We start from the raw sequence: 13,882 nt of genomic DNA, 5'->3' as shown, positions 1-13,882 counted from the left end.
TATTCCTTTACTTTCCTTTCCTTTCTATTCTGTTCCATTCCATTCAATTCTATTCTATTCTATTCCATTTTATTTGATTTCTTTACTTTCTTTTCCGTTACGCTCCGTTCCATTCTATTCTATTCTAATCTATTCTATTCTATTCTATTCTGTTCCATTATATTCTATTCTATTCTATTCTATTCCATTTTATTTTATTTCTTTACTTTCTTTTTCGTTATGCTTCGTTCCATTCCAGTCTATTCTATTCTATTCTATTCTATTCTATTATATTCTTTTTTATTCTATTCTATTCTATTCTATTCTATTCTATTCTATTCTATTCTATGCTCATTCTATTCTATTCTATTCCATTTTGTTCCTTTTCCTTACCTTCCTTTCCTTTCTATTTTCTTTTATTTTATTCTATTCTGTTCCGTTCCGTTCCATTACTTTACGTTACGCTACATTACGTTACGTTACGTTCTATTCTATTTTATTTTATTCTATTATATTCTATTCTATTCCATTTCATTCTATTCTATTTTATTCTATTCTATTCTATTCCATTTCATTCCATTCCTTTACCTTACTTTCCATTCTGTTCCATTCCATTCTATTTTATTCTATTTTAATCTTTTCCGTTCTGTTCCTTTTTGTTCCGTTTCATTACTTTACTTTCCGTTCCATTCTTTTCTACTCTATTCTATTCTATTCCATTCTATTTTATTCCATTCTATTCTATTCCATTTTGTTCCATTCCTTCACTTAACTTTCTGTTTTGTTCCGTTTAATTCCAATTCATTTCATTCCATTCTATTCCGTTCCGTTCTATTCTAATCTATTTTATTCTATTCTATTCTATTCTATTCTATTCTATTCTATTCTATTCTATTCTATTCTATTCTATTCTATTTCGTTCCATTCCTTTCCTTTCCTTCCTGTTCCTTTCCTTTCCATTCCTTTTCTATTCTATTCTATTTCATTCTATTACCTTACTTTACGTTCTATTCCATTCTAATTCCAGTTTCTTTGTGTATCGCTTTTCACAGAACATATTGTTCCAAAGCAACATAACAAAAAATGTGCGTCATTATATTACAACCAAAATCAGAACATCTGGAAAATCTATAAAAAATAAATAAATAAATAAATAAATAAATAAAAAGTGAAAGTCTCAAAATAAAGCTAAGATCTTCATCGAAATTGCGATCAAGAGTTCAGTGATTAAAGTGCGGTAAATCTAATAAAAAACAATGAAGATAATGGAGGTCACAACATATCTGGCTTAAATAATTAGAACTGTTATGGGTTCAATGAGGATTTGAGCAGTTTAATTAAGTGAAGTGATGGTTTAATTCACACCTAATTCACAAGGTCAGTTGGTTTTTTACCTCCAAAGTAGGATCCGTCAGTGAGTTTCATCCCGACAGTTCCCTTAGTGATGACGTTCACCACGCCGTGCTGAATGAAGTACATCTTTTTCCCGATGGTTCCCTCTCTGATTATATAATCGCCAGGCTGGAAAACCTCGAAACGCAGCTTTGTAAGCATCGCTGTCACGAAATTGGGCTCTGCATTGGCGAATAGAGGCATGGAGGCCACCAGCTTACGGCAGTTGAAGTTCACGATTTCCTGACGGTAGAGGAAACAGATGCAAAGTTCAGAGAGGGAGAGAAACACATAAGCAGATATTTCAGATTCAGAAAAATATGTCAGTATATTATAGCCCAGTATGTTTATACAGTATATAACAAGATATAATATAAGAATAATGGTATGAATAATATAATGTAATAATATTTATAACTGTTGTTGTTTTTATTCAAATTTTATTGTATTATTTGTGCATTGTTTTTCGCCTTGTCCCTTTATCAATCTGGGGTCGCCACAGAGGAATAAATCGTCAAATTATCCAGCATATGTTTTATGCAGCGGATGCCCTTCCAGCTGCAACCCATCACTGGGAAACACCCATACATTTTTATTCACACTCATACACTACGGTAAATTTAGTTTACCCAATTCACCTGCAACCAGCAACCTTCTTGCTGTGAGGCGACATCGCTACCCACTGCGCCACCGCACCGCCTTTTTATTATTATCATTATTATTATTATTATTATTATTATTATTATTATTAATTATGTAAATATAGAAGTGATCATTTAAGTATCTTGAGACCTATTATGTTTAAATAGTGTAAGAAATTGTGTAAAAATATTTTTATTTATTGTGAAAAGTAAAAGTAGTATAAATATTAATAACAATAATATATATTTATATGATTAATAATAAATTAAATACTTTATTGTTGTTGTTGCTGTTTCAATAAATTTATATGTATTCTTAGTACTGTATTATTATTATTATTATTATTATTATTATTTATTCGCATATAAATATAGAAATTATTATTTAAGTATCTTGAGGTAGAGTATGTTTTTAAAATGTTTTGTGTATAAAAATTTTTTTTTTTTTATTGTGAAAATGTAATAATAGTATGAATAATAATAGGTGACGCACTAGCGCAGTAGGTAGTGATGTCACCTCACAGCATAAAGGTCGCTGGTTCGAGCCTCAGCTGAGTCAGTTGGCGTTTCTGTGTAGAGTTTGCCTGTTCTCCCCGAGTTCGCATCGGTTACCTGCGGGTGCTCCGGTTTACCCCTCAAGTCCAAAGACATGTGGTACAGGTGAATTGGATAAGCTAAATTGTCCATAGTGTATGTGTTAGAGATGCGCGGTTAGCGGTTATAGCCGCGGACTCCGCGGATAAACCGCGGATCGGGCGGATGACGTTACGAAAAAATAATATTTTTATTAAATTCGGGCGGGTGGCGGGCGGTTGTACTGTTTTTATATTCATAGCTGGCGCACCAACGAAAAAGCCTAGAACTGACTTCACAGAATGGGAGGAGGAATCGGATACACTAATTCTGGATGAAGTACAGAAGTATTCCTCTACAAACTTCCGTATAGACGGATCAGCAGAGGAAAATCTACTTTCCTTTTGGGAGAAATAAGGCCAGTCATTCCCACGACTGCAGCACCTTTCCAAGAGAATTATATGCATTTCAGCAACAAGTGCTGCGAGCGAGCGCTCCTTCAGTGCAGCAGGGCGCATTATAGTGGCTATGCAGGCGCTCCCGTCTGAATCCTGACACTGTAGATGCTATTTTATTCCTGCATTGTGCCAAGAAAAAAATCAAACTAGACCTAAGGTCAGGCATATTAAACCAATTAGCCTATGTTATTTAGGCTAACATAGATAATTTTACGTTCATATTGGTTTAGCCTATTCTATTCTAGACATGTTGGCCTCGCTTTTACGTTCCGAGGCTAAGGTTATTTTGCCAGAATTTCTTTGTCGCAAATTTAATGGCATAGTATTTCGTTATGCTTCAAGTTTGAGGGGAATGGGGATAATCATAAGTCCATGGGTTATTGGGGCACTTGTCATACATGCACTTTAGCCTGGTCAGGTTCGCTCAAAGAGGGATGGCATATCTATTTTTCTAATTTAATTTCTAATTGTGGGGGTGACTGAGCCTACAAGGCTTAGGCACGATATGACGTTTTTATTACAAAATTTTCAACTGTTTGCCAAAGCATGCGACTATAGCCTATGCCTACATTAAGATATTTATGTTAATATTTTTTTACTGCCTGTTGTTTCTTTTGGCAAATAAAATAGGTATTGTCTGATAGAGATATCAATAAAGGTTCATCTGTGTCGCAGAACTGTGTTGTTTCCGATTTCTACAAGCTCAATAACATCCACAGCAAAAAATTTAAAAAAAATCGAAAAACTGTGCCCATTAATTAGATGTGCAAGGCAAGGCAATGTGCAGGTACGTTTTTGGTGTTGCTATGGACAACTACAAATGTAAACATTATTAGGCTATAATGTAAATGACTTATTATTCTATCTATTTACTAATAAATTAAGTGAAATAGGCATTTAGTTGTAGGCTAAATAGCAGCATGTTGAAATGATGTGTCAATGCGTTTTCTATTAGGCTACAATAAAAAAAAGTTGTACAGTACAGTGCTTTAATTTAGGCTATTTATTTATTTTTGTCCCTGTGCGCCGATTGGAGACGGAGTTCACTGCTGATATTCTGAGAGCTTGGGTGCTTCTCATTTCTTATTTGTGCATCCTCGTTTCCTTTCCTTGCTTTCTTTCCTCGTGTTTCCACCCCACCGGGATAACGTTACGAGGGAAGGATGCAAGGAAAAGACTGAAGGACCGAGGAATCGAATCAAGTGAAAAGACACGTCCTCGTATCTTTAGCGTAACTTCAAAGCGTCGTCAATTAATGACTTGCACGTTTGGATTAACTGCATGTCTACATTAAAGTCATTCTCTATTCTATAATGAGCAATAAAGAAACATTCATTTAATAAAAAAAAAAGGAATAAGCCATTCAAATAAAGAGCCCAATCAGCAGATGGCGGGCGGGTGCGGTTTTAAAAATTGTTCAAAAATGTTACTGCGGATGGATGGCGGACGGATGATGAATTTTGTCATGCGGTTGCGAATGAAATAATAGCCCATCCGCGCATCTCTAGTATGTGTGTGAAAGAAAGTGTGTGGATGTTTCCCAGTGATGGGTTGCGGCTGGAAGGGCATTCGCTGTGTAAAACATATATATATATATATATATATATATATATATATATATATATATAATATTATTGTTGTTGTTTTTTATGTAATGATTTATTATTATAAATTATCGACTTTATATTTTTGTTGTTGTTGCTATCGTCATCAATATAATTATTATTGATATTATTATTATTATTATTATTAATATTATTATTACTGTTATTAGTATTCTTTTATTTTATATTTATATGCAATTATATTTATATATAATAATTATATATTTATTATTTTATTTATTTTTATGTACTCAAATCTATATTTTATACAACAATTTTATATATAACAATTGTTGTTGTTGTTGTTGTTGTTTTTGTTGTTGTTGTTGTTGTTGTTGTTGTTGTTGTTGTTGTTGTTGTTGTTGTTGTTGCTATTATTATGGCCCAGTATGTTTATATACTGTATACATTTTTTTATTATTTATTGTAAAAATGCAATAATAGCATGAATAATAATAACCTTCATGTATTTAATTATTATGTTAATATGTTATTTATTTATTTTTTTGCATGTAAGTTAAAAAATCAAGGGGTATATCACTAATTATTATCTTTTAAATGTTTTATAGCCTAGATTGCTTAATTTATTGATAACATAAGAAAATAAAATACACTTACCATTCTGTCAAATGTTATAATTTTAACAATCTTTGAAATATTGCATTTAATAATTTGGGAAATGATTTTGCAATTCTTTGAGACGTTTCCCTTTAGAATTATTTAAAAAATACGATCCTCTCATGTCTGCGCATTGTTCTGTCCTAAAACAGCATTAAATGTAGTTAAAGCCGGAAGCCATTGGCAGAAGGGATTTAGCTGTTTACTGTGACACAAATGAGTTTGGAAGCTGCTCCCAGATCAGCTCGGCTTCATTGTTTTGGAAAAGCTCTGAGAGAAACGCAAGGCCTTCTGGGAGCTTATTTTCCACAGATGTTTACACACACAGACAGACCTTTGCAGACACACATACACACACCTCTCTGAGCGGTTCGTTCAGCTCCTCCAGGATGCTTTCTTCATCAAACATCTTGCCCTGGTAACGGTGCTCATAGTAATCGTGGATTTTCTGACGGAAATCTGCCGGAAGTTTGTGGAAGGACATGTACTGCTCCACTTGTTTGTACTGCAGGGATAAAGAACACACAAATAAATTGTTTATTAGAACACAGCACAGCACGTTCATAATAGAGTCGGCATCAAATAGACATATTGGGCCCTAACATACACCGCAATAAGGCGCAGGACGTGTTTGGCATGATTTGTGGCACTTTTTAGACAAGTGCAACAGTAATTTTCATGTTTTGCACCACGTAGTTTAAATAGTTTAAATAGTTTATCCATTTGTGCCACTTTGTGTACTCAAGAGTGTGCCAATCTATAAAGGAGGTGTGTTAACCTCTTAAGGTCCAAGCTGTTTTTTTACATGCATTTTTATTTTTATTTACTATTTGGGCTTATTGGAACCTAATTAGGATAAAACCTAAGTATCATCTTTTGATATGATGTACTTTTAGAGAAAAATGATGTCCATATATGTGGACTCGTGGTCCGATTTTACATAAAACACAATAAAGTCACCTTTGGGTAATAAAATGAAAAATTCTTTATTTCTGGCTTGAACACACACTGAAAAAAAATTGTTCAAAGATAATTCCTTGGATTTACTAAATTTTTTATGTTAAGTGGTTGTAAACAATTTATTTGGGCTGAATTTAAACAAACATATTAAGTTGAACATTATTAAACTTAATTTGTTTGTTTAAATTCAACACGAATAAATAGTTTGCAACAGTTCTGCTTGCAACCCTTTTTATAGTGCAGCAGTTTTTTTCCTGACTGTTTTTTAATGCATTAATACACACATACACACATATTTAGACTATCAGTAAAAACCATAGACTGTAAAATATATGGACGTAGTCTCCGTGACGTCACCCATAGGTTTCTGAAGAGCGCAAAAGAAGCCACAAGTAGGCGCGGCCAACCGTCGCCATTTTGGTCACGCGTCATCACACCCTTGGCGGGATACCAAACAAGGGCAAAGAGGCGGAGAGTGAGCGGAGCTACAGACACCTGCTGGCATTTAGCTTGGACCTGGTTCAGACACACTTTACTTTGGGAAAACGCTTAATACTTTATCACCTGAGACTCGTTTGTGTTCTGACCACTTGTGCTTGGTCGTACACTATATCAATAAAGTGTTTAGACTTTTAAAAACCCTGCTGTAACACATTGAGCCACTAAACATTGTTCTTATGACGTTTTTCAACAGGAGGAAAACGCGAATTGCTTCCAAACACTTCAGATATAGTCTGTGTTAGTTAATGTAAGACTATTGATGAAATCCAGCATAACACTGTATGACAACGCTTCAGATGACGGTTCTAGAGCCTACAGCTAATCAATTTGTCTGATTCTGGAGTGCATTACAGCTCTAAATATAAATATAAACGATCTTAAACAAAACAAATACATGTACAGAGATGGTATTTAAGTATATAACTTTACTCACATGGGAAACGGAGGCCACGTGAATGGTTTGTGAGCGCAATTAAGTGCACTCAGCATGCCATGCCATCTAATAATTGTAGGAAACAAGTCCAAAAGGCAGTTGACTGTGTAAAGCCACATAAAACAACACAGAAATACGATAAATATGCCGAGTTCAGTGGCTAAACTGCAGGATTCAGCTGAGGTGACGTGACGGCGACCAACGAGACCTAGCTGTCACTCAAGTGGCCACTCCCTTAATTATGCAAACTTAATATAACTTAATATAAAGGAAACGGATGAGTTATAAAAAAATTCACCCCCCTCACAGTTGTCATGAAGGGTAATATTAGCTGTATTAACTAAAATCTTTTTTTGTACCAGGCTGTAAACACCTTTTTTCTGCTGTAAAGTTGGCCATTCTAACAGTGGGCTCAATTGAAATTTGCTCTATTTTAGAGCCAGGAGCGGCCAGGACTAGCGGAATTTCCCATGAATTGCAGTTTTAGTTACTTCCGTATTGGCTTCCTGAGGGAGAGCGGGAGGTTGCCGCTTGGTAAAAACAAAATATTTTGGCCCATTTTGGACAGTTAAAATAGTGTTTGGGACATTTCTCATGCTGCAAAACAGTGGCAAGACGACACTGTATGTCAGTAAAAGTAACTGAAACTTTGTAGAACTTTTCTAATAAAAGACGTTTTTACTTATTTTGTTTTCATGTTTAGCACAAAAAGTGGCCAAACCTCATGGGTTTGTATTCTGTTGTATACCGCTGTTCTGCCATGTGATGGCTCAGTATGTCTGTTTCTATACATTAAACACAAAGTTCAACATTTCATCTGTGGAGTTTCTTTGGTAAAATAAAGCCCGCAGAAAAGCCTATGAATGGAACAAGGTTAAGGTAAAAACATTTTATATTTTAAATATCACATTAAATTTCTGTAGCTTGAACTTGTTCCATCTATTTGCTGTTCTACAAAGTTTCACTGCTATCAGATGGTAAATAAACTATGAACAACTGATCTGTAAAGTGTGAGTTAATATGTTAGTTAAGTGTTAGTTATTAGCTTGTGTGAGTGTTATTGGGACGTTATTCTAAAGTTGCAACTAGTCCTCATTCACTAACAGTTAATAAATGAAGAATAGTTAATAGTCATTTAATAATAGTTGCCACTGCCTCGCATGGTTCAGGATTGGTAGAGCTACGCATCGATGAATTTGCTCTTCAGTGTTTGAACTCTCAGTAATGAATAAATCACACTGAACTGAGCTAAACTGCACTGAACTGAACTTAAACACTAAAACCTGAACTACACTGTTCCAGTTACTGTGACCATTTATGTGAAGCTGCTTTGACACAATCTACATTGTAAAAGCGCTATACAAATAAAGCTGAATTGAATTGAATTGAATCTCAATAAGATATCAACTATTGACTGATACTTTACAAGTCTTTAGTAAGTTATTTACTAACAGCTTATTCGTGATCTATTACTAGTGTATTAGATATAGTTATAAATCATTAAAATACAGTTAACAAGTCATTTATAACTTGTTAACTAACAACTTGTAAGTTATCTATTGTCTATCTATAAGGCACAGTTATACATTAAACATTTAACAAGTCATTTATAACTAACTTATTAACTAACAGTTTATTAATGATCTATTAACTAGCTATAACGGATAGTTATTCTAAAGTGTAACCAGCTTAGTCCCTTTATTAATTAGGGGCCGCCACAGTGAAATGAACCAACCACTAATCCAGCATGTTTTACACAGCGGATGCCCTTCCAGCCACAACCCAGTACTAGGAAACACCTATACACACTCATTTACACATACATTACAGCCAATTTAGTTCATTCAATTCTCCTATAGCGTATGTGTTTGGACTGTGGGGGAACCGGAGCATCCGGAGGAAACCCACGCCAACATGGGGATAACATGCGAACTCCACACAGAAATGCCAACTTGACTCGAACCAGCGACCACCGTGCCACCTAATGATTTTTTAATCATGCGCATAGATAAATCATTTATTATAATTTGCAATAAAACTATTTGAAAACAAGAACCGTTCATATTGTTTTAATAGCGACTTTATTATGCATATAGTGTCTCGGCTCTTCCTGCTTGCAGTGCAGCAATGTCAGTCCTTTAAACCTGAACTAAATGAAACGACTGCCAATGTTGACAGCCATTTCAAAGGGACGGCGTGAGTTCACAGGATTTAACATCTACAGATGACACAACTAAAGAATCGTCTTTCTCTGGAGTACAAAAAAAGCAGAAAACAAACAACACAAGGCATGCCAAGGTAACGCTATTCCACAGACACTATCACAGTCACTCTGTAGGCAAACAAATAAATGAGGCCAGAAGAGAACAAAGACAGGACAAACAAACAGTTCAGCACTTTCTTTCTGTACGTTTAGCCAATTCCTGATCATTCATTCATTCATTTTCCTTCCTTATTGGAGCCATTTCTATCTTTTTTATTATTATTATGTTTGGATTACATGGGTTGGATGGATGATTATAATTATTGATTGGATTATTGTTATTATTATTAAGTTTACATTTGATAATTATTGTATTCAGGTTTGATCATTTGCTTTGTATAAAATTCATGTTTATAGTATTTGCTTTATTGTTTTTATTTTGTGGATGAAGACTTTTATTCTGTCGAAATCTGCATTTGAGGCAGCCAGGTGGGAGGGTCAGTAAGGGAAGAGGAAACAATTTTCAGACCGTGAGTTGGTATGTGGTGACGGGTGCTACTGAGGAGCAATGGAGCAATTTCACTGATTTGATGGCACAAGATGTGATAAAATAAAGATGAGAAAAAGATTCACAGTGGACTCGACAGTCATCGTTTACCCTTATCGCGATAGTAAATGCCGCTACATTCCTCTAAGGGTGCTTTCACACCTACACTTTTGTTTCGGAACGTGTCTCGTTTGCCCAGTTAGCGCGGTTTGTTTGGCATTTGTGAACAGGGCAATCGCGCTCTGTTCCGCGCCAAAGTAATCGCTCTGAGGGTGCTTTCACACCTACACTTTTGTTTCGGAACGTATCTCGTTTGCCCAGTTAGCGCGGTTCGATTGGCATATGTGAACAGGGCAATCGCACTCTGTTCCGCGCCAAAGTAATCGCTCCGAGATCGCTTGAGTGAGGTGGTCTCGGCTCGATTGAAACAAACCCTGGAGCGGTTCGATTGCAGTGAGAAAGCGATCCGATCCGAGCGCGGTTATATGACAGTGTTTTATGGATATGTAATAGGCTTACGGCTACATGAAGAGAGAATTATGAGTAGGGCGGGAAGTTTCGCGAGTCTCCGGATGCCCGCAAACGAGTGATGATCTCCCGGTAATCTCGCGTCTCTCTCCCAGTCCTCAAATTGGCATCGTCGCGCACCCTTCTCACCCCTCCCCACCGTGTCTCTCCTCAGACACATCGCGCGCGCACCCTGTCAATCACCACCAAACCACCACCTCTCCTGACAGCTTTAGCGGGACGCTGCAAAATAAACCCTGACACTCTGACCAATGTAAGGAGAGTTTACTCGCACGTGACTTGTTTTAGCTCTTTTGGTCCGATTAGAAACTTTGCAGTGTGAAAGCGAACCGCTCCAAGAGCAAAGAGCAACAATGTAACAATTTTAATCTCTGTTTCGGAACAACTGAATCGATTCACAGGTGTGAAAGCACCCTGAGATCGCTTGAATGAGGTGGTCTCGGCTCGATTGAAACGAACCCTGGAGCGGTTTGATTACAGTGAGAAAGCGATCAGATCCGAGCGCGGTTATATCACAGTGTTTCATGGATATGTAATGGGCATACGGCTATATAAAGAGAGAATTATGAGTAGGGCGGGAAGTTTCGCGAGTCTCCGGATGCCCGCAAACGAGTGATGATCTCCCGGTAATCTTGCGTTTCCCTCCCGGTCCTCAAATAGGCATCGTCGCGCACCCTTCTCACCCCTCCCCACCGCATCTCTCCTCAGACACATCGCGCGCGCACACCCTGTCAATCACATTCAAACCATCACCTCTCCTGACAAATGAGCAGGACGCTGCAAAATAAACCCTGACACTGACCAATGTGAGGAGAGTTTACTCACACGTGACTTGTTTATGCTCTTTTGGTCCGATTAGAAACTTTGCAGTGTGAAAGCGAACCGCTCCAAGAGCAAAGAGCAACAATGTAACAATTGTAATCTCTGTTTCGGAACAACTGAATCGATTCACAGGTGTGAAAGCACCCTCAGTCTTTATTTCAGAGGTCAACACAACAGAATGAACCGCCAACTATGTTTGCCATATCTTACAAAGCGGATGCCCTTCCAGGCGCAACCCAGTACTGGGAAACACACATACACTCTCACATTCACACACACACTACACCCTGCTGAAAAAAACAGCTTAAACCAGCCTAGGCTGGTTGGCTGGTTTTAGCTGGTCAACCAGGCTGGTTTTAGAAGGGTTTTGGCCATTCCATTCTGTTTTCCAGCCATTTCCAGCCTGGTCTTAGCTGGTCAGGCTGGGAGATGACCAGCTAAAATCAGCTTGGCCAGCCTAGCCAACTGGGAGTCCAGCTAAAAACAGCTATGTCCAGTTTAAACCAGGCTGGTCAATCTGGTTTTAGCTGGTTCAGGCTGGTCATTTTTCATTTTTCTAAGATCAGGCTGGAAATGGCTGGAAACCAGCCCTTGAAATCGCCAAACCCCTCTAAAACCAGACTGGTTGACCAGCTAAAACCAGCCAACCAGCCTAGGCTGGTTTAAGCAGTTTTGTTAGTAGGGCAGCCAATTTAGTTAATCCAATTCCCCAATAGCACATGTGTTTGGACTGCGGGGAAAACCGGAGCACCAGAGGGAAACCCACGCCAGCACAGAGAGAACATGCAAACTCCACACAGAAATGCCCTGACCCTGGACTCAAGCCAGCGACTTTCTTGCTGTGAGGTGACAGTGCTAACCACTGAGCCACCGTGTTGCCATTCCTAATCGCTGTAGTCCAAAAATTAGTGATGGAGTGTAAACCTGCCCTTTGGTTCCTTCGCATTGCTTTGATTCAGACATAGTCAGTATTTGCTCTTCAGGCAAGGTGTGACCCCAGATGCCAGCTTCAGACCATTAGTTAACACTAACAAGCCCATCATCCCTCAAACTGTGTTATTTACGGAGACAGAAGGAGAACAGTAATGATGGAATGATCTGCACAAAACAGAGAAAGCAGGTCAGGTTGGAGACATCAGCACTGCGGTCGTTCGTGTGTGTGTGCCCTGTTGCAGCACAGCATTGCTGACACAGGTGTTACTGACGCACCTGTAAAGCTCCTGTACCACTTGTAAGAGTAATTGCCTGAGTGTTGAGCTTTCTAAAGGACCCGCTGTCGCCCTGCTCCTTCCACAACTTCAAAGTTCAAAGTTCACTTTTTAAGAGGAGGTCACGGCAAAACAAAATACCACACTTTCTTTGATCTTTTGACATAAAAGAGTTCAAACGTCTCCAGCTTAGAAGTTTCAAACTTACAGGGATTAAAATGTCAATCACAACTAGGGTTGTAACAATATACCCGTATGACGGTCTACCACGATTTGAATGTGCACGATTATCATACCATGAACAATTGCATATCAACGGTTTTAACCCTTAAAGACCGAGACAGCCGCCCGCGGCTAAAAATAAGTATTGCTCTTAAATGTTTAATAACTTTTGATCCGCTGATCTGATTCATACAATTCAAAGATTGGCATAAAGAAGAGAATCTCAGCTTTCCAGTGCTGTATCACATAACATTCGCGGCTCCGGAGGCTCCGGAATCAGTGCGGTTACGTCATCAAAATTTGACAACGCTGATTTGACAAAGAAACGCTCGTCACTGTGTCTCCGGACAAATCAGACATGATACATTGATGCATTGTCCCTCCTCCATGCCAAGATTGGTTCAAACTCGCTATATCACAACCAATAAGCATAGGTTTCACTTTTGTTTGTGGACCAAAAACGAGCTTTTTGAACAACACGGAATGAGAGATAGGCGTACATTTATGCGCGGCTAAATAAAACGCAAAAAAAGAGTTTTGCATGAAATAATTCTCATACTAAGTACTTTTGCATGCACAGCAGCACAGAAACATGACAAAACAGTGACACAGCAAAGACGAACTGCTGCTCTTGCTGTTTTCAAAAGACGCAAATGAAGGTGCAGCTGTTTGTCTGCATTGTAGACAACCATATCCAAATCCATATTCACAGACAACCATATCCATGCTGGCACATAAACCTAAGGATGTTCCATATTGAATCTAGTTTCGTTATGTAACTATTTACAGTATAGTAAATATTTATATATTTTTTTTTTTACTGAGGATTTGCACCATGTTTATTTGGACTTTATTTGGACTTTGACACATTATTTATTATTTTCTTATTTTTATTTGTTCATTGTAAGTGGTGTTGTTTATAGTAACTGAAAATATATTATTTGGAAAAAGTCAAATTTGCTTCACTGTTCTATTATTTTGTAACATTTGTAACATACCGTATACCGCGAAACCGTAAAACCGTGGTATTGTTTTAGACTATTATCATACCGTAAAAAATTCATTCCGTTACAACCCTAATCACAACAAACATAATCAAACAGAACTCTTAAAGGTTCAAGAAACCCTCAAGTACTTTTTTTTGGGTTTTTAACAGATGTGTGTGTGTGTGTTGAGCATCAGTTAAGACAATG

The 13,882-nt window shown here is 37.4% G+C and overlaps 1 protein-coding gene across 3 annotated transcripts in view; it reads right to left on the bottom strand.

The window, feature by feature from the left end:
* The window catches only part of LOC101885373 (potassium/sodium hyperpolarization-activated cyclic nucleotide-gated channel 2-like), a 179,272-nt gene that overhangs the window by 34,274 nt on the left and 131,116 nt on the right, over nucleotides 1-13,882 (bottom strand). For all 3 annotated transcript variants that reach the window (XR_012394998.1, XM_073931626.1, XM_021468298.3), the window contains exons 5-6: nucleotides 5,624-5,770; nucleotides 1,374-1,614 (exon numbers count right to left, since the gene is read on the bottom strand). Coding sequence is in view for 2 of the 3 variants with exons in the window: in XM_073931626.1 (XP_073787727.1) it covers nucleotides 1,374-1,614; nucleotides 5,624-5,770 (388 nt within the window). In the remaining variant the exon portion in view is untranslated. The remainder of the gene's footprint in view (nucleotides 1-1,373; nucleotides 1,615-5,623; nucleotides 5,771-13,882) is intronic.

Source organism: Danio rerio, chromosome 2 (genome assembly GCF_049306965.1).
Source record: "Danio rerio strain Tuebingen ecotype United States chromosome 2, GRCz12tu, whole genome shotgun sequence".
NCBI classification, from domain to species: Eukaryota; Metazoa; Chordata; class Actinopteri; order Cypriniformes; family Danionidae; genus Danio; species Danio rerio.
The sequence above is the reverse complement of the archived record's forward strand: the minus strand, read 5'-3'. Positions and strand labels throughout refer to the sequence as shown.